Here is a 21,736-nt window from a genome sequence, read left to right as displayed (position 1 = left end):
TTCTTCCAATCACTTTGTTTTTATTTCACATACATCACAATTTTTCTTTAAATAAAAATTAATTAATATATTAAATTAAGTAATTTTATGTTTTTCTAAGTTTCACGTGTAATCAAACAATGATGAATATATAAATTATTTATTTAAAAAACATTTTAATATTGTTCTTATATGATTTAATTGAAATTATTATAATAATTTATTTGGACAACCCTTTATTAATATGCAATATAATATACTAATAATGTGTTTAGAATCATATCAAATAAGTTAATTTTAGCTCTTATACTTTAACACAAGTTTATTTATTTATTTCTATTTTTTCAATGAAATTTAAGTTGATTTCCTAAAATCCAAAATGATAAACAACTTTTTACATGGAAAACACAGCTGAAAATGGTAGAATATAGATTATTTTTCAAACATATTCTTCTTTATTGTCTGTATAATATTTAAATAAATAAGCCAAAATATAAATAATGTAAAGTTCCAAAAAAGTTACATCTTTTTGAAAAATAAAAATAATATAAAAATTCCAAAAAATGCTTCTTTATGTAAAATAATTTATTATAATGCATCTACATCTACAGATGTAATATAAATTTCCAAAATAAAACTATTTTTTTTAAAACAATAATTTGTTGTAATGTATAAACAAATAAGTTAATAGAGGAATAATACAAAATTAAAAAATAAACTGATTCTTTTTAAGAAATACTTTATCTAAATATATCTTACAAATAAGTTAAAAAAATAGTATAAAAAATTAAATTTATGTTTAGCAATAGATGCGTTACTGAAGATAATTTGAATGAATAGGTTTTTTAATTTTGGCATAATTCTTTCTCATCATTATATAATTTATCCTATTAATGTTAAGCGAAAGCATTAAATATATTATCATGCCTCTAAATTTGGTCCGTATTAAAATTTTATTTCAGAAAACTCTTTGATATTTTTATCAACCAATATTTAATAAAGGTACTAATTTATTTATACTAATTTTAATAATCTCACATACTAGTATATTACAAAATAAAAAAAATGTGAACACTACCAATTAAAACATAGTACAATAACTCTTACTAACATGTTAAAATATTTATAAAATATGAGGATAAAAATAATGAAATTTTGATGGAATTATCAATTTCAGATGATTTTGAATACAGTAAAAGCTTATTTAATTATAAATTAAATGATGTATTATCATATTATTATTACTATTATTATAATTATGCCTACAGAAGACTTTGAAGCTTGTTCTAGTTCTAACCCTTTTGATTTTTTCTCCTAAATCCTCTCCTTTGTGCGCTGTGCCTCTCTTTTCCCTTTCTCAGTTTCCCTTTTTTCAGTTCTTTTTTCTCATTCCTTCTGTGTAACTCTGTCTCTCTGCTGCATCAAAAGCTCGTCTCTTTTGCAATTGTTACTGTGCAGTTTCACAAACCTTCACAGAACTCATTCATTCCTTCATTACCCATCAATATTTGCTCTGTCAGCATGTCTCAGACTAACTGGGAAGCTGATAAGATGTGAGTGTTATTATTCTATTCATGTTTTTCTTTCAACTTTCTATTGCGGGTTTGTGAGTTTTGAAAAATGGGATTTTATTCATTCTAAAAAAAATATCCTTTTTATTGATTTGGGTTCTGGGTCTCTTAGTTGCTTTTGTCTCTTTTGGGGTTGATTTGGGTTGGTCTATTTGCTTTGGTTTGGTTATGTTACTGTGAATGTGAGAGGATGTTTTGATGGGCATGTTAGGGTTTTTTTTCCTCTGCAAGCGTAAGGGGTAACTTTAGATTGGATGAAACTGTACCCTCTTGGTTCCTGCATTTGGATGTGTTGTTGTTTTAACTTTGACATGGGTCTTTTGGTCTACTGCTTTGTATGATACGCATGGTGTAAAGATCCAAACTTTGGTTCTCATAGTTCAAACTTTGCTTGCTTGCTCTGTGAGATTTTCAGGTTAGATGTTTATATCCATGATTACCTAGTGAAGAGGGATTTGAAGGCCTCAGCTGAGGCTTTTCAAGCTGAAGGGAAAGTGTCGTCGGACCCTGTTGGTGAGTTACCTTGAAATGAAGTAGTCTAGTTGGATTTAATGTTCCTATTTTTTCTATTTTATTGGTTTGATTGCTTTTGTTAATGGGATTGTGGGGTTGCAGCTATTGATGCACCCGGAGGATTTCTGTTCGAGTGGTGGTCTGTTTTCTGGGACATATTTATTGCCAGGACCAATGAGAAGCACTCTGAGGTTGCTGCATCTTATATCGAGGTTGGTTGATTAACTTTGTACGGGTTAGTTTATACCTAGCACATTTCTTTTTGCACAGTAAACCGGAGTAGTTTGGTTGTGCTAGTAAGTTTAGGGAATAAAAACTGGTATTAAGATGAACTCCCAGTTGATTTTCTTTTGCGGTATTTATTCATCTATTTAATAAGGAAGTGTATACATTCAATTAATTATAGCTTCAAACTGTGCATCTTACTAGTGTATGGCTCTGTTTAGCTGCTGGGGAAATTTGGGATCTTTAGATTCTTCTTTAATTAAATAAGACCATAGTTAGATCTTTATTTTTTAATTCCAGGATGCTGACTAGGTGACTGTATGATTTTGGAAAATATCTTGTTTGAACCTGTGATTATTTGTCCACCGGTAACTACTTATTAATGATTTTTGGTGTTTTCTGAAATAAAACCATAAATTATATGCCAAAGATTTCTTTTATTTTGTTGTCCAGTAAATTTATGTCAATACTACTATGCCATATTTTTGTAAATCTAGGAAAAGAAATTTGAGAAGTTGATTAGTAAACTTGTTAACGAGTCTCTAGGCATAAATGTCTAATAGGGATCATGACCTGTTATAAATTCAAGTTCCTCACTTGGTTAATTATATTTCTCAATTGTGAGGTTCGATTATGTTTCCTTCTCATCTCAGGATTTTTTTTTAATTGGTATTGTGATCATGGTAGTAATTATCATGTTATACACAATACGAATTGTACATTATGATTCTTCTCCTCCATGATGCAAATCGTCAAAATACTTGTTTTTCTCCCGAATCAATCTCAAAATTGCACGAATTGCAATTCTTGTTTGAACCGCACCCTGAATTGTGGTGAAATTGCATTCGGGTTTCATCCGAACCGGTTCAAGTCACGCAACCTGGTTTGATAAAAACCCTAAATTTTCTTCGATACTACTCCCTTATAGCTGGTCCCATCCCTTGCTTTACATGTGCTACTGCTTCTGAGTGAGTTTTCTGATGGACTCTTGCTTTATAAAAATGGGTGAATACAAAAGGAACCTAATATTACTTGGAAGCTGTGAGGCATGGATATGTGTATCGGATATGATATGTATTCCTATACAACAAGATGTTCAGTTTTAAAATATGAAGATTCTATAAGTGACATGTACATATTGAAAAATGTATAAAATTCTTAAAAGTTAATACATATATAATTGTCATATTGTGAATCCAAATTAAAATCACTGTTAGAATAATTATTAATTATATCTATGTATAAATCATTAAGTCTAGGCAGGGTGTAGTATGCTATATCATTTATTAGTTGTACCTAGTTCTGCACCTAGGAGTGTAGTGCAGTCCTTTACTGTTCCATGTACTCGTGTATTTCCATTATGTATAGAATGATAGTGAGAGGGATCTCTGAAGCCTTCTAGAAATATATTTTATAGTTTCAATCTCAACATGGTATTAAAGCCATGAGTTAGAGTCTATCCTAATAAGAGTTGTGTTGTTGGACATATTGTTCCACTCACTATCAGGTCGCTATCAGACTACCCATTAATGTCTCGTCCCAGATGTATATACCTCGGTGTGATGTGTGTTGGAAGTCCTACATCGACTAGAGATAAAGCCAATTTATAGTATATAAGTGGATGCAAGCCTTACCTTACAAGCCGGTTCTGTGGGGTTGAGTTAGTTTTAAAATCCACTTCTTAACATTTTTTTAATAAAATATATATAACTCTTTGACCATGCTAGAATAGAACATAATCCTATCAAACTATCATGTAGAAACAACTAATATACTATCAAATTGCAATTGCAATCTGCACAAAAAAAAAGAACTTCCCAATAAAAAGCAGATAAAGCAAAAAAAAACAAAAGTAGAGTTTTCATAGTTTTCTGAGACTATTCTCATGGGTCAAAGTCTTCCCCTTCCGACCACCACCTTGGTCGAGGAACATTAATCCCACAAGCTTCGGTGACTTCCAACAAACTAAGATTATTAAGATCTTTCTCCTTATCATTTCTAGAGCGTAAGAGAGCTCTACAAACTTCAAACACGTCCTCACTATTCCCATATTCCACTCCACTTGCTGCATTCTTCGAACACTCCGATTCACTCGATGTAATATTAATGGACCACACACTGAGGGTGGTAACTCATGCACCATGCCTTCCTCATCGTTCTTCTTCCCCATTCCAGAATCTTCCACAACACCATCTCTTGACTTGCTCCCCTCCATAGTGCACGCTACTTTCTCGGATTCAAATGAACCAATCTTCTCAACTATGGTTTCTAAATTTTCTTCTTCAGAAGCCATTTTTTCCTTGCAAATCCCCCCACCCTCTTCAACATTCGGCGATTGCACTGCCACACAAACCCTTGAAGAAGAATCGACACCCAGACTGCCTTCCGAAAGCCCTAACACGGACTAGAGATAAGACCAATTTATAGTATACAAGTGGGTGCAAATCTCACCTTACAAACCGATTTTGTGGGGTTGAGTTAGGCTTAAAGTCCACTTCTTAACATTTTTTTTTTATAAAATATATATAACTCTTTGACCAACACTACATGAGAGAACTTGAAATCATTCTACCTTTCACCATGCTACAATAGAACATAATCCCATCAAAACATAATCCTATCAAACTATGATGTACAAACATCTAATATACTATCAAATTCCAATTGCAATCTGCACAAAAAAGAACTTGCCAATTAAAAGCAGATAAAGCAAAAGGAACAAAAATAGAGTTTTCACAGTTTTCTGAGTCTATTCTCATGGGTCAAAGTCTTCCCCTTCCGGCCACCACCTTGGTCGAGGAAAATTAATCCCACAAGCTTCGACGACTTCCAACAAACTAAGATCCTTCTCCTTTTCATTTCTGGAGCTTAAGAGAGCTGTACAAACTTCAAACACGTCCTTACTATTCCCATATTCCGCTCCACTCACTGCATTCTTCAAACACTCCGATTCACTCTATGGAATATTAAATGGACCACGCACTGAAGGTGCTCACACACCACGCCTTCCTCATCATTCTTCCTCATTCCATAATCTTCTACAACACCCCATTAATCCCACAAGCTTTCGCGACTTCCAACAAACTAAGATTACTAAGATCTCCTTTTCATTTCGAGAACGGGGAAGAAGAATGACGAGGAAGGCGTGGTTGGTATTATAAGTTTTCTCTCTTCAATCCTAAAATCGAAAATCCCTAATTTCTTGTTTTCGTTTTGGAATGGTGGAGGCATGGGCTGCTTCTCCATCACCCTCTTTGCACCACTTAAGTACCATCAACAGAAGTCATCCAGGTTCGTTCATCGATGCACCACATAATCCAGCCATGGTTATCCTCGTGGGGTTTTGGTTTCTTCTCCTTTCTTGTATGCCACCTCTGTTTTTCTTCTGATACATAACTTGTATCGCGATTCAACTACCATGATTGTGATACATGTTGCTTTTATCTTTGTAGAGGCCTTTGCATGTTAGTTGTGGTTCTAAGCAGGAATACTGATCCATGCAGGTCTATTTGCTTGTTTTTGTAAATTGCAGAAATTTTTATAGTACACACGAATGTTATTATTTTGTCATATTCAAGAATAAATTTCAATCCTAAACATGACCTTAGGTCTATTGAATGCTATAATAGTGTTTCAAAATGTCACAGCTGTTGCTTGCAGTTTGTTGTTGTGTCTGGAATGACTTGAATCATGGTTGCTATTGCAGCTGTTGTGACTTTTGTTGATTCAGACAAAAATCCTTTCTGCCCTTGAACTTTGATGTTTGGTGCTGTTTAAGCTATCTTGGGATTTCTGCTCCCCTTGTTTCATTTGACCCTACTTTCCCAACCCTTACCCCTTTCAGAGGTTTAATTGATGACGCTGGCCTCAACTTTCTTTGACACCTATCATCTGACCCATGGCTCCCAGCTGTGATTCTGTGAACCCATGGCACGTCAGTTGAGTTTCTGGTCAACACACAACACACATGCCGCAACTTTGGAATATAGTTCTGTGGTCTCTCTGTTCCACATCCTTTGGGATGTTTTTTGTCCGAGTTGAAGAGCTTCTGTGCTTTGTTTTATATTTTCATTGAGTCTTGATCATTTGTGTATTTTTTTCTTTAAAATAACTCACTCTTTTAACTTGTCACTATAGTAAGGCCATTCTCCCAACTACTCTACTATCACACTATAGAGATTTTGTGGTTGGGTTGTGCTGCTTTCTTTGACTGATAGCTGTTAGCAGGGTATATGATAGGGGTTGGAAAGTGTACGAGAGGAGAAGAAAAGCAGGGGGGAAGTCAATTAGAAGCCGAACGGTAGTATTAGTTAGAAAGTGGCGGGTTTAAGGAGATATAAAATAGAACTGTTGTGTCTCTGTTCAGGGAGGGTATTCTTTTGTAAAGTCTGGACTTTGACCAGAAGAGGGGGATAAGGCTCCCATACAGACCACATTACTTGTACATTGTTCTCTAATAATACAGAAACTCTATTCTTTTCTATCTGTTTTCTTGTTGTTTGGGTTTGGTGTTTGAGTAGGATAGGTTTCATTACCCAGAAACCTATCAGTATATCTGTTTTTCCGATCATATTATATTTATGCATCCTGGGTAAAATTGTTCCCATGATTAACAAAGAAAAATTGTGAATTACCACTTCATGTTTATGGTCTGTAAAACTCTCTTTCCAGACACAATTTATGAAGGCTAGAGAGCAACAACAACAACAGCAACAACAACAACAATCACAACCTCAGCAGTCACAACATCAACAACAACAACAGCAGCAACAACAACACATTCAGATGCAACACATCCTGTTACAGAGGGCTCAGCAGCAGCAGCAACAACAACAACAACAGCAACAACAACCACAGCAGCAACAACAACAACAACAGCCACAACATCAACAACCACCACCTCAGCAGCAGCAACAGGGTAGGGATAGGACCCATCTCTTAAATGGTGGTACCAATGGGTTAGTTGGAAACCCTAGCACTGCAAATGCACTGGCAACAAAGATGTACGAGGAAAGGTTAAAACTTCCCCTTCAAAGGGACTCTTTGGAAGATGCAGCAATGAAGGTTAGGAGATGTTCCGTTGCCTATTATAAAGATGAGCTACTTTTTTTAATGGCATATACAATCATAACTATATTTTTGGTATTTTGTACAGCAAAGATTTGGAGACCAACTCTTGGACCCAAATCATGCCTCAATATTGAAGTCATCTGCAGCTACTGGCCAGCCTTCAGGGTAACTTTTTAGAACTAAGCTTTTATTATATCTTGTTTTAGTCTTTAAGTTTGTAAGCTATATGCTTGGTAAAGAAGGTAGTTTTGCTTGTTTAGTCTTGCTGTAGCTGAGCTAATTTAAGTTTGAACTGAAATTACATGAGCTGAAGCTTAATTCATCAACATGAGACAAAAAAGGGATCTTGTATGCTAGGCAAAGTTAATTGCCTCTTTATTTTCTTTCTGGGTTTTGAATATCTATTTGGCATTCCAGTAATTATATTAGCTTTTGGTATTCTTTTATCCTTATAGCTACGCATGTGACTTTATTAGTACTAAATATCTTTATTTCAGCCAAGTTTTGCATGGTGCTGCTGGTGCAATGTCTCCACAAGTTCAAGCTCGTAGTCAGCAATTACCAGGGTCTACTCCGGTATGCTAGTGTTCTTAAATTAAATTCATTACATCTTACAATATTTCTTATCACCTGTTTAACCCTGACTTTGCTAATCAGGATATAAAGAGTGAGATCAATCCCGTTTTAACTCCCAGAGCTGCAGGTCCTGAAGGATCATTGATAGCAATGCCTGGTATTTCATCACGTCTTTAATGTAATTTGTTGTTTTATTAATTTGGAATCTGATCTGCACGCATTTATTGGGGGTTTATTTTTGATCTAGCTGTTTCATTACAATTTATTTTCCAGTCTGTTGCGACAATATTTTGGGATTTAATGTTAAAACTGATATTTTTGGGATATCATTACTTTCACACCGAGATTGAGTTAACAGGAGATTTTTCGTGTCAGGTTCAAATCAAGGTAGCAACAATTTAACTCTAAAAGGGTGGCCACTAACGGTGAGTAATCTAATCTTTTTTGTTTTAATGTATATTTTGAATTAGATGTTACTGTCAGTGGATAAAATCTTGTCTTCCTAAACTTTTTTTAAACTTGAGAGTTTGTTTTTGATGTTATACATGGGAATTGGACCTATCATCTTTTTATCCTAACCATATCCCATCCATATCCCATCCATACTGCTTGAGAGCCATTATCATGTGGCAGAATTAGCCTTCCTTGTTAAACCTACACAGCCTCCCTTGGTGGATAGAAATAGCTGCGGCCTTTTTTATCTGAAGTCTTGAGCAATCACCCTGTGAACTTTATGTCTTTGACATTTTGTCTTTGTTTGTTTAGTGTGATTTGGATGGAGAGATTTAGAAAGGAGATAATTTGGATGAATGTTTAAATATTTCCATTGCTTGTTTACTAGGAAATATGAAAGGAGAAGTGATAAAAAGTCCATGAGCCCCACCATTTTTTTAATCTAGGACACTATTATTACGCATCTTAAAGAATAATTTTTGAAAGGCACGAACTAAAGAATACAAGTGTTAGTTAGCCATACTTTTGTATCGGAAAAAATTTATTTTAATATAATTTAATTTAACGAAAATAAATTAGAGCATGATTTTTTTTTTGAAGTAATTAGATTTAAATAGTTGTTTTACCTTTGGTACACATTTATTAGAAACTAATTAAATATAAAATAAATAGACATGTAACTATAATGCATTTTTTGTGAGATTTGAATTAAAATTATATTTGATTTAAAATTAAAATTCATCCTTTATACAAAATAATATTTTCAAAGTATTTATCATTTGTTTTCAATCTTTTTCCGCATAGCCAAACAGATGAACTGAAATCACCTTATATTTTTCCCTACTAATTGTACCAATCTGCACAATGCAAAATTCTACCCAATATCACTTGAATTACTATTCCTTCATTATTCTGGCCTAGTACTTTCACCTCAATTCTCTTTCTAACCTAATGGAGTGTTAATGATTAAACTAAAAATTGAGTTATTAAGATGCTCTGTTTATCCTTTTTCTATTCCTTGTTAGGGTTTGGAGCAACTACGTTCTGGTATGCTTCAACAACAGAAACAACCTTTCATACAGTCTCCTCAACCATTTCATCAACTTCCAATGTTGACACCACAACATCAGCACCAACTAATTCTGGCACAACAAAATTTGGCATCACCATCTGGCAGTGATGATAATAGAAGGCTCAGAATGCTGCTGAATAACAGGAATATGGGTGTAGCTAAGGATGGTCTTTCGAACCCTGTTGGTGACGTGGTATCAAATGTTGGATCACCTCTTCAAGCAGGTGGCCCTGCTTTCCAGCGTAGTGATACAGACATGCTAATGAAGGTGTTTGTTCTCTTCAAATTTGTCTTTCCATATTCTTAATGGTTAATGCATAGCTTTTTTAAATGTCGTATTTATGATTGCTTGGAGTTGCCGGAAGTGTCCCAAGTTACATCTTATGAATGTTTGTGTAGTTGAAACTGGCACACTTACACCATCAACAACAGCAGAATGCCAATCCACAACAACAGCAGCAGCAACTGCAACAACATACTCTATCAAATCAGCAATCTCAGTCTTCAAATCATAACATGCATCAGCAGGATAAAATAGGGGCAGGTGGTGGTAGTGTCAATGTGGATGGTAGCATGTCAAACTCCTTTAGAGGAAATGATCAGGTCAGTCCTTTTATTGTTTTGCCATTAAAGGCTATGTATAAATTTTCAATTCCTCTCTTATCAAATCATTAGTACAATACACCAATCAGTTATTACTCTATTCAATAACTTTCAATTAGATACTATTTTGTCAAAACCATTGTTAGATTGAAAGTTCTTTTCACAAAGATCATGCATACAAAATTTTATATTAGTCTATCACTATTTGATACCTGATTCACATATATTTATATATATATATATATATATATATATATATATATATATATATATATATATATATATATATATATATATATATATATAAATTGACATATAAACAATCTTTATAATATAAAATTTTGACTTGTAATATAATACATTACTATTGACTGTGGACATTGAGTGACAGGTGAATTTCTGTAAATAATTCTTAACTATTTATTTCTTTAGATCCTTTGAACTTCTGTAAACATCTAAATTTAAATTTAATGTATATAACCGAGTTTGTATTTAGTTATCAAACCACTCCTATTAAACGTTGGCGTTATCTTATTTAGACTGAAAATGCTGTTAAAATATTTAATAAAGAGATTTTAGAAGTATTTTTTGAAATGCAAGATAAAATTTATCATACCCAGAGAGTATTTAGAGACTCGTTCCAAAATCAACAGTTACAGGGGTGCATTTTTGATTTTTCTTTTCTACGGCATGTGTTTTTAATCGACGTTTATACGCACTGTAACAAGACACTTTGTATAATATAGGTTGTAATTGCAAAATATTGTAAAAAACAGTTTTATATCATAATAACTTTCATAAAATTTACTGTTTATGCAATTTTGTTAAATTTTTGCCAACTCATTCTTGCTCATGTTTTGATAACCTTTTATTTATTCACATTTTAAATGAAGGCTTTATTAAATTTGTAGTTTCACTTTGCCATGTTCAAGCCATTTTAAGATTAAATAAAAATAATTTATGCCGAAAAGAATTATGTCCATTTTAGTTTTGTAAAATATATATTTGATATATAGTGTTTGATATTTGAATAATTGCATACAGACTATAGTGTCAATACTTGTTTCTCAAAGCTATTATTTTTCCTAAAGTTATGGTTAATAGTTAGTAGCTTTTTAGTTTCTTTAATGTTTAAGGGAATTATCACGTGTATGGGTGATTCTTGGCAATTAGCATATAGTAAATAGTGATTTTCTGATGCATGGAATGTCTCTTGTGTTGAATATATTGAAAGAGCCAGTCATTTATTGATATTGTTATTGTGTTTTCCTTTTCTCTTAATTTTGAATACTGTGGATTTTGTCATGATTTTTATAATTTTACTGCATTGGGATTTGGAAGCTGTTTTGAAATCCATCAGGGATGGTGTATTTGTTTACTTGTCAATTCCTGAATTAGTTGGACTCAAGTATTACATTGACTTCTTTAACCTCAATTTTTCTAAACTTGAGTAGTAAGAAAAGGGTTTTTGTGAATATTTCAGATCAGATATGCAATAATCCATTTGTTGACAATTGTAAGATGCAACTTCCACCAGTTGGTCGTTTCATTGAACTTTTAACCCTACATGAAAGAAATGACTAGTGACTTGTTACATGATTTTTAATTTATGATTATTTCTATCTAATCATTTGAGCATAAATTTATGCCCCTGGATTTGGTAGACATTAATCTGGTGTGTTTATAATCTTTCATTAATTTGATTCCTAACACGGTTTCTTCTAAATGCGTTTTAAGGTTTCCAAAAGCCAGACTGGGAGAAAGAGGAAGCAGCCTGCATCTTCTGGTCCTGCCAATAGTTCTGGAACAGCTAATACAGCTGGCCCATCTCCAAGTTCAGCCCCCTCGACTCCCTCGACTCATACACCCGGTGATGTGATGTCAATGCCTGCTTTACCTCATAGTGGCAGTTCTTCGAAGCCATTAATGATGTTTGCTGCCGATGGTGCTGGAACTCTTACATCACCTTCAAACCAGTTGGTAAGTGGCTCATTCAATCGATGGAAGGAATAATAAGTTCCTTGCATGTAGGCTCATCGTCATTCCATTTTGGCAGTGGGATGATAAGGATCTTGAATTGCAGGCTGATGTGGATCGTTTTGTGGAGGATGGATCTCTTGACGATAATGTTGAGTCTTTTTTATCCCATGATGATACTGACCCGAGGGATACTGTTGGTCGTTGTATGGATGTAAGCAAAGGTGCAGTACCATTGTTTTTATTGACAATAAAATATTCTACCATTCCCATTGTGAAGGAGGTTATTTAGTGCATGTAGTTAATAAATTTTCCCTCACTAGAATGCAAAACAGTAATTTTTTTTTTCTCTCCATAGGTTCTTGTTTATTAGTGGTAGACTTTGTGAAGTATCTTATATGTTAATTTGTTCATATGCTTTCATCCAATAACTCAAGCTTTTAGCTTTTGTGATTGTTGGTTTGTGGCATGGTGTCAAAGCCTCATTGGTCACGTGGTCTAGAGTTTGATCCTTGTTGTCCTTTGTTGTGGTAAATAAGTTAAATTTCATCATAAGGTTGGGTGGGCCTATCATAGCAGAGTGGTTAGCATGACAACAACTTCATTATGTTGTGTTTTAAAGTCACAACTGTTTGCTATTGTGACAGTTAGAGGAAATTGTTTGGGCTTTGACACGTGAAACTTGGAGGAAATCCTGTAAGTGTTCTCACTATATAATTGTTAGTGAGGGTAGTTTTTGGGACTTTGCATTCTTTTTGGGTTTTATTGTATCTTTAGAAACAGAGCCATTTCCCACAGAAGATCTAAAGCCTCAAACGGATGAAGCTTCTCTGTACCACCTCCCTACCCACACACCCACCTTTCTTTCTCAATAGTGATAATTCTCTGGTAGATCCTATAATCTGTAAGCACCTAGAAACTTGTTCCCATGTGGTAGTTTCATTATTTTGAACAGCCAGTTCTAATTTCTTTTTCATACATAGGTTTAGACAAGGTTTCTGGTGAAAGATCCTTGGTATGGGTCTTTGGTTCTGCATGAGGATTGCACCTATCCCATAACCAGAAGCATCAGTCAGCCACAAACTCCTTGGTGAAAATCCAACAAAGCCAAAACTGGGAAAGAAGACAAACAACCCTTGAGCCTTGAGATGATCAAAGGAATGTTGAACCCCCTCTCCCCAGCCATCCACCCCCCAAAGTGAAATCTATCTTTTGTTGTTAGACTTGTTAAGTGATGAGATGATTTCCATTAGACTTTGATGAACTTCCTCTAGTACCCAGTGAGCCCTAGGAACCCTCCCTCCCTTGACATCTGGAGGGATTTGCTAACCTAAGACAACTTGAACCTTTGATGGTCCATTTCCACCTTTGGTACTGTCCAAGTAAGGCTATGCATCTTGATATCATCAAATAATACCAACATTTACTTCCTCAATAATGGCCTGAAAATAGAATTCATGGTGGATTGAAAGGTTTAAGTTGCATTCATGAGTCCAAAAGGCATCACAAGATACAGATAATGCAGTTGTGTATTTTCTCTTCCTTTGCCTTTGTTTGATGGGACCCATATTTCAAATCAACCTTAGAGGAAAAAAGATGACCCATTCAACTAATCGGACAACTCATTTATGGCTGGCATGGGGTACTTGTGTTCAATATTTTCCTTCTTAACTTTTATCACTGGACTTGAAAAAGGACGGTGCTGTGCTTGATTGCGCCCTCAGCCTGCAACTCTTCCATGATCCAACACTCACAAGTTACTGTTTGGCTTCAAGGTGATGACTTCCTATGAGGTGGCAGCCCTTTTTGATTCTGAAAGACTAATTGGTGTTGATTAAGGATTTTCTCAAACTCCTTATTCTAGCAAGGAGGACTATCTTGCTGATCTATCAAGTCGTCCTCATTTTCTACAGAGCCAAATCTTGCATAATTTTTTTTAAGGGTGGATTTTGATTTCTATCTTAGACTTGATACCCCTTAAGTGTAACTGTTACGTACCGAGAATGGAACGTATCTAGAGCGCCTTCCTCACACACTCTCACAAAGAATTAACAATGGGAAAATAGATGAATAAACCTCTTTTATTGAATGGAAATACTGTATCAAAGAAAATAACCAATAACTGGGAGCATAACTTCCGTCAATCACCTGAGAGCATAACTTCTCTAACAAAACTCACAATTCAAAAGCATGCCTTTACCCCTAGGCTCCCTTCTTATTTATACTAATTAATTCCCTCCCAAGATATACGTAATAATATAAAATAATCCTATTTCCTATTAGTATCTGGTACGAATATATTAAATTTACTTATAAATAATATCCTAGGATTTGGTCGTGATTACTCTAATTAATCCCATCTGAATCTCCTCCCAAGATATCCCTCTTATTACTCCAATTAGTTTCCCGCTGTGCCACCTAGGAAGCTTCCTTGCCGCTACCAACCGTTCGGTCCGCTACCAACCGTTCGATCCCTCTTATACCTTCTCCTTTCATATGTTTTCCAGCCCCTAACCGTAACCATCATCCATTCTCAAAAACTCACTGTCTTCCTTCTCGAATATGTGGTAGTTTTCCCCAAGAGCTCCAGCCACTCAACACCCAAAGTAATGTCCACCCTTCTAAGTCCAACAAATGCATATGCATATATATATATATATATATATATTATATTCCCACCTTTACTTTAATTGATGAGAGAGCTTCCCTTGCCATGCACCAAGTTCCATTTCCCAAATGCTCTTCATAAGATTTTGTGTCAACCACCTTCAATCCCAAAGAAGCCACTATAAAAATGTGTCTAGCTTTGCTATCCACCAACAATACTGTAGCATAACCCTTCAACAATCTTTCAAAATTAATGGTGCCTGGATGGATTGTTTCTTGTTGATCAATCACCCCATAATTCAAAACCTAACTGACCATTACCTTATATTTGTCCTCTTTAGCTTCTATGGACACTAATGATTCTTCCTGGTATTCATCACCTTCCTAATTGAGGAGGTTCAAATGCTTGTATAGGCTTTGTTGAGTGGGACTGTAATGCTTCCCACACTTGAAAGACAACCCCTTATTTCTCCCTTCCCACCTTGATAGCAAGAATTTGAAATTTGTGTTGGCCTTGTTTGTCCGCATCTCATGATCCATTTGATTTTATAGACACCACTAATTGAGCTTTGGACCCACTTGCAACCAAGTTGATCAATGAGGTTATAGTATTCATTTGCTGCATTCTGTGCCACCCACTAAAGGCTTTTCAAGGTGTAGAACGAGTGAGTATTTGCTCAATCAACATGAAACAGAAATGAATTTGTAGCTTGAAGGTGAGAACTTCCATCCTCAGTTCTGATGCAACTTCAGTCGGAGTGGTGATTCCCATATCAATCCATAAGCTGGATCTTCTCCATTGAACGCAGACAATTTTACTTGTTTCGGCGAAATTTTAAGCTCATCCAAAATGGTTACAGTGGATGAAGAGCCTCCATTTGGTGTCAGCATTCCTGCATATGACAACTTTGGTTCTTGTTGCCGAAGAATCCATCTCGCATCATTGCATGCAAAGTAAGTTTAAAGGGACTTGGTGATCTCAACGACACTAGTAATTGAGGAACCCAACTGCCTGGAGTTTTCCTTCAGTGTCGGATCATGGCAACACACAAATTAGTCCTTTCCTGAAGCAATGGGTCCTGGTTTTAGAGACTTTAGTCAACCCTGACTCCAAAGCTTCTATTTGTGAAGTCATTCTTATGTGCTTACTCGTTTTGATAGCAACTACTATCGGTAATGCATGGTATAAGAGGAACTAACAAAATTGGTGCCAGACTGACTGACACAAGTCCATCAGAGCTGCAACAAGAGACACCACTTTGGTCTGGTCAACCAAGACTTGGAGATAAAAACAAAAAGCATGGAATCCAAAAGGGTGGCTCCAACTATGGTAGCACTTATGCTGCTGCAGCTGTGATGGCCTTGTGTCAGTCTGTCAGTGGCACCAACTTTGTTAGGGCATGCAAAATAGTTGTTTTATAATTTTTATGTAAATACTATATTTCCTCCTCGGTTCCATACAAAAGCCATTATATAACTACTTTGCAACTGGTTATATAGCTCTGGGGTCCTACCAACCCGCATGCAGCTTAGATTGCATGAAGCCAATCAATATAAAGTGGTCCAAGGACCATCGGCACACCTAGGATTAAGCATTTTGCATGTCATCAATAATATTGAGTGCTGTAGTCCTAACTTTAAATGAAAGGCTGGACCATATCTTAATGGAAACTAGCTCATTATGGTTAGTTGAACAAAATGTTTTGGACAGTAACACCCTATAATACTCATTAGGCCAAATTCATTGATGCCAAAGGGCTCCTTGATTACTCTATGGATTTATTGTATTGAAGCTATATACTTTGTTTTTGAAGGTGGATTGTTGCTCTTTAATTGACTTATAAATAGTTATACCTGCAGAAACTGAGGCCAATGGTTCACTTTATTTTCAGGTTTTACATTTTCTGAGGTAAATTCTGTACGTGCAAGCACTAACAAAGTTGTCTGTTGCCATTTCTCGTCTGATGGGAAATTGCTTGCTAGTGGTGGACATGACAAAAAGGTTAGTTAATACATTGTTCTGGGAAATAGTTTTATTTATTGCTTTCCCTTTTCAACCAATTTTGCTCAAATTTGCGGTGAACATAGCATTTAATCTGCTTTGAAATTTAAGAACAAAATTATAAATGCCTCTATTATTTAATCTATTCATATATAGAATGTGACATTTTCTCTGTTTTTTTTTTTTTTTTCATAATGCAGGCTGTTTTATGGTTCACAGATACTCTACAGCAAAAGGCTACTCTTGAAGAGCATGCTTCTTTAATCACTGATGTTCGTTTCAGTCCAAGCATGCCTCGCCTTGCAACATCTTCATATGACAGAACTGTCAGGGTGTGGGATGTTGATAATGTTAGTACATAATGCTTATTTTACTCTAATAATACTGCTTTTTTCCCTATAGATTTAATATCTATATTTTGTAATAACTTGGCTATGCATCTCATACACAAGATTTTCTCTGATTCCAAAGCATGACACACAGGTGCTTAAAAAATGTGTTTGCTTATCTACTCCTGAAAATATGTACTTATTGAAATAATTACAGTATAACAATTTTTTGCCTGTTTCTTGTTATAAATATAAGTAACTACACTATAAAGGATGACAGCATGCATCAAATTACTCCTGTCCATAGTGAGCTATGGGTTTGAAACGTAGTGTATTGAAGCTGAGTTCCTGGAATATGATTTCTTAAACATGGTTCTCTGTAGTATAATGTACAAGGATGTTGCAACGAAAATGTTATTCATGGCTCTGGATCTAGGAACCTCAATTGGCTACAAGTTATCGTGAAAACATTGTAATTATCACTGTCACGGGGACACAATGCTTTGATGTTCTTTATAGATGCTTAGGAAGTTACAAAGTGAAATCATTGAACTTCTTTAATGATAAAACTTGATTTTTAAGGTTCAAGCTTAGTGCTTCATAAGCGTGGGGATTTCAGTTTTTGGTGATATTTAATGTTAGCAGATGTAGCTTGAATTGCATTATGAATTCTAACATCCTAATGATCTGTGTGCAAATCTGACTGCTTTCGTCTATTTACAGTTAAGTGATCTGGAAAGTTTTTCTAGTTATTGTGGGTAGATTTGAATGCCAGGCCTATTTGTAGCTGGGATTTTGTTAATGATTTCAGATTATCTGGATTTTGATGGATTAAGTGCTTGTGTTTCCCTGTTTTTGTGTTCTGCTTTAGCTGATATTTAATTTCCAATGCAGCCTGGATATACGCTGCGAAGTTTTACTGGTCATTCTGCATCTGTTATGTCACTAGATTTTCACCCTAATAAAGATGATCTTATCTGCTCTTGTGATGTCGATGGTGAGATCCGATATTGGAGTATTAAGAATGGAAATTGTGCTAGAGTCTCAAAGGTAGAATCTTAGGATATGATTTGTTTAATTGGTAATGCATTGTGTTTTCATTTCAGTTTGCTAAACTGACAAGTCTTTGTTCTGGTTAGGGTGGCACTGCTCAGATGAGATTTCAACCTCGTCTAGGGAGGTACCTAGCTGCAGCTGCTGAGAATGTTGTTTCAATACTTGATGTGGAAACGCAAGTATGTCGATATTCATTAAAGGTTGGTTTGATTTTTTTTTTTTTTTTTTACATATTGCCAGAGTTAGGATAAATCCTTCCAGTTAGACATGCTCTTATTCTTTAGCGTGTCTGTACATAGTCTAATGCTCCTCATGCTATCTGGCTGCTTAATTGTTTTTTCTAGAGGTGAGGTCATGGAAAAGAAACGTTGCTTGTTTTTTCTTTAAGAATCAAATACGTGTGACCGGGTATATATTTCAAAAACAACTTTGGAGCTTAGATATTCGTTGTTGTTTTGTTGACTTAAGTAATTTATAATTCTTGTAAGCCTTGTCTTATTCAAACTTTACTCATGTATCTTTGATTTTAATGATTGTAGGGACATACAAAATCAATACATTCAGTGTGTTGGGATCCTTCTGGGGAGTTCCTGGCATCTGTCAGTGAGGACTCTGTAAGGGTTTGGACTCTTGGATCAGGGAGTGAAGGGGAGTGTGTTCACGAGCTTAGCTGCAATGGCAATAAATTTCACTCGTGTGTTTTCCATCCAACATATTCTTCGCTTTTGGTAGTTGGTTGTTACGAGGCAAGACTACATCCTTCTCTTATTGTTTTCTTTTAATGAGTATGGTTGGAATCACAAATTTTTGGGACATAATCTAATTAATGAGTGGAATTATATGTTTGAAATCTTATGAAGTAGAATTGATTTTTAAATCCTTTTGGATTTAAGTTGTGTATTTAGATATCCTCTCAAATTTGGTTTGATTTGATTCTCATTTGATCAGGTTTTAAATGTAATTATTTGAAGTGATGATTTCATCTTCATTAGTTTACCCACATTACCACCTTTGAAAAGGATAATGGATAAAATAAATTCAATTAATGGTTTAGACTTTCCAAACCTGATTTATGAATAATTTCAAATCCTATTCTTTTTATAATGAATTCTAAAACCATAACATTTGTTTGCTAAATGATTCTAATTAAACCAAATCAGATAATGTATTAATCAGATCAATTTTTGGCGTAAAAAAGGTTTTTTTTAAGGATAAAAGCTGTTTTGAAAACAGCTGGAGATTCCCGTGTGTTGAATATAATGAAAATTATGCATGAGATTAATCTCCCTTGTGTTGAATATATACATAGAGAAGAAATATGGGTTAAGTCTAAAATACAAATAAGAAATAATAACAAACTAACTAAAAATTAAAGATAAATATGAAATAAAGATAATATAGCTAACACTCCCCCACAAGCTGGTGCATACAAATTGTATGTACCAAGCTTGTTACTAATATAATCTATAAAGACTTAGTGAAAATATCTGCTTCTGTACTCGAGTGACACCAAATTGTTAATGATTTGCAAAACGATATAGAAGATAAAATACTAACCCAGAAGACTCCTCCTGAGTAACAAATCTGGAAGGTTATTCCATGTAAATCTCTTCTTGCAAATCGCCCTTGAAGAATGCATTGTTGACATTTAGTGGATAAAGGTGTCATTGTTGAAGAGCCACCACGACTATAGATAAACTAACAAAAGCCATCTTTTCCATGGGAGAAAAAGCGTATATGGACAGGTCAAATGCAATGGTGACAAAAAAGGAGGTCAAAAGAGACACTAACAGAAGAAGGCATGGATGAACAAGAGAGAAAAACCATAAAAATCCAAGATTCTCCAATCAAGGCACCTGAAAAAGGAAAAAGAGCAACCTTGATGCTTTGAATAGCTGCCTGAGAGGAGATGGGACATGCGACAACACATGATGAACCTGAAAGAAGAAAACGAGTGACCTCGACACTCTAAATTGCTACTAGACATGCCACCACGCATGACTGAAAAGGGAGAAAATCCATAACTTCAAAAGGTGTTGAGAGCGTGTACAAGCTCCGATGAAGGTGTCGTCAGTGGCATGGTGGTCGTGTGGACGAGACCATCAAAACCATGTGATCGTCGGTCGAAACTAGAACTTCGATAGCAGCTACAGTAGACGATGGCGTTGCCGTCGACAACGGTGGGTGTAGAGGCAGAGGCAACAAAAAGTTTTTCCTCAAAAGAACCATAGGTTCTAGATACCTTGTTGAATATAGTGAAAATTATGTATGAGATCAATCTCCCATGTATTGAATATACATATAGGATCCTCTATTTATAATAGAAGAAATATAAATTAAGCTCAAAATATAAATAAGAAGTAATAACAAACTAACTAAAGATAAAAGATAAATATAAAATAAACATAATATATCTAACAATGATTTGGAAAATGGGTATTCCGATTCATTATTTGAATCCCAATACAACTACTATGCTTTCAAATATATCCATTTCTTATTTTTCTTGTAAATGTGATTCAGTTATTAATATCTCAATTTTGTTTGAGTTAGTTGATGCGGACTTGTTCTTTACTGAAAATATGGGGCGTTTTTGAGAAGATCTCAAGCTCATATAACTTTGTATTCAACTGACTTCATGGTGATTTAGAAAGATGTTGGAGCTGACATGATTATATTGTACCATGTTTCATGTCCTTGACAAATAGTATTAAATCCAATCCAAAGCAAGAATTGTAATTTTAACTGCTTACAATTGATACCATGATGTGCAGTCATTGGAGCTCTGGAACATGACTGAGAACAAGACAATGACTCTATCCGCTCATGAAGGTCTTATTGCCGCATTGGCAGTTTCTACTGTAAATGGTTTGGTTGCTTCAGCCAGTCATGACAAGTTTGTGAAGCTATGGAAGTGACTTGGTTGCGTCTCATCAATACAGGTTGTTTTATCAGTGTTGATAATGAATGATGTTTGTAGTTTGTCCCCCTTTTTGTAGTTTGATCAACCACCCCTCAACATATTTTTAGTTTATGTTCCCTTATGTAGCTTGATCATTAGTTTATGTGCCCTTCTTTTATGATGTAGCTTGATCAGTCACCCTTCCCCTTTTGCCGTTTAATATAATCTGATTATGTAATAATAGATATTGACTTTTGTAATATTGTCACCCCTGTTGTACTCTGTTTCATAATTGTTTTACTTGGAGATTTCTAATCTTGTACATCCAGATTTACTTTTATAATTATGACTGCTAGCAGCACCTCACTTTGGATATTTTATTTTAATATACTTATCGGTTAAAATTTTTAAAATGTATAAATTGAGTGTAAGTAATTAAAGTTCTAATTTTTCGTTAAAAAAATCTAATAATAAATAACATGTTTTTTTATAGAGGATTGCAAGCATTTCTCTTATTATTAGACTAGAATGTTTTTGGTACCTGAAAGGACATTTTGTTTTTCATAATGTTTTTTCTTGACTTTTGCTCTTTGAATTTGCCTTGGTTTTGGTGTTTATAGTCCCTCTAAATATTTTGTTTGTCATTGTATAGATTATTTACTTTTTAGTTCTTATTGAATATTTTTATATGCACAATCTGAATAATCATAGTATTAGAAGGATTGAACCAAAGTAAATAATCTACTTGGTTTAAAACAAAATGACAGATTGAAAAGAAGTTTCACAGGAATCAATATTTAA

General features: G+C 34.7%; 1 protein-coding gene across 2 annotated transcripts; it reads left to right on the top strand.

Annotated features, from left to right (window-relative positions):
• Nucleotides 1-1,256: 1,256 nt before the first annotated feature.
• LOC106764843 (transcriptional corepressor LEUNIG) lies at nucleotides 1,257-21,250 on the top strand. 2 transcript variants are annotated; one of them, XM_014649257.2, is made up of 18 exons: nucleotides 1,257-1,532; nucleotides 1,966-2,063; nucleotides 2,166-2,275; nucleotides 6,960-7,352; nucleotides 7,444-7,523; nucleotides 7,856-7,934; nucleotides 8,016-8,091; nucleotides 8,310-8,359; nucleotides 9,413-9,727; nucleotides 9,859-10,062; nucleotides 11,800-12,042; nucleotides 12,119-12,263; nucleotides 16,539-16,648; nucleotides 16,849-16,998; nucleotides 17,872-18,027; nucleotides 18,117-18,233; nucleotides 18,573-18,779; nucleotides 20,808-21,250. In XM_014649257.2, the coding sequence occupies exons 1-18, from the start codon at nucleotides 1,501-1,503 to the stop codon at nucleotides 20,949-20,951; spliced, it is 2,709 nt and encodes a 902-aa protein (XP_014504743.1). In that variant the 5' UTR covers nucleotides 1,257-1,500; the 3' UTR covers nucleotides 20,952-21,250. The 2 variants fall into 2 exon arrangements, with proteins under 2 accessions (XP_014504743.1, XP_014504744.1); XM_014649258.2 differs by having other exon boundaries at nucleotides 1,501-1,532; nucleotides 12,146-12,263; nucleotides 20,808-20,951.
• The last annotated feature ends 486 nt before the right edge of the window (nucleotides 21,251-21,736 follow it).

The sequence above is a fragment of the Vigna radiata genome, chromosome 6 (genome assembly GCF_000741045.1).
Source record: "Vigna radiata var. radiata cultivar VC1973A chromosome 6, Vradiata_ver6, whole genome shotgun sequence".
Taxonomy (NCBI): Eukaryota; Viridiplantae; Streptophyta; class Magnoliopsida; order Fabales; family Fabaceae; genus Vigna; species Vigna radiata.
Note: the sequence above shows the minus strand (reverse complement) of the source record. Positions and strands in the feature narration are given on the sequence as shown.

Coding starts and splice junctions, on each gene's coding strand:
- LOC106764843 (XM_014649257.2), top strand. CDS start 1,501: ATGTCTCAGACTAACTGGGAAGCTGATAAGAT. Junction 1,533..1,965: donor AACTGGGAAGCTGATAAGAT/GTGAGTGTTATT, acceptor TGAGATTTTCAG/GTTAGATGTTTATATCCATG. Junction 18,234..18,572: donor TATGTCGATATTCATTAAAG/GTTGGTTTGATT, acceptor TAATGATTGTAG/GGACATACAAAATCAATACA.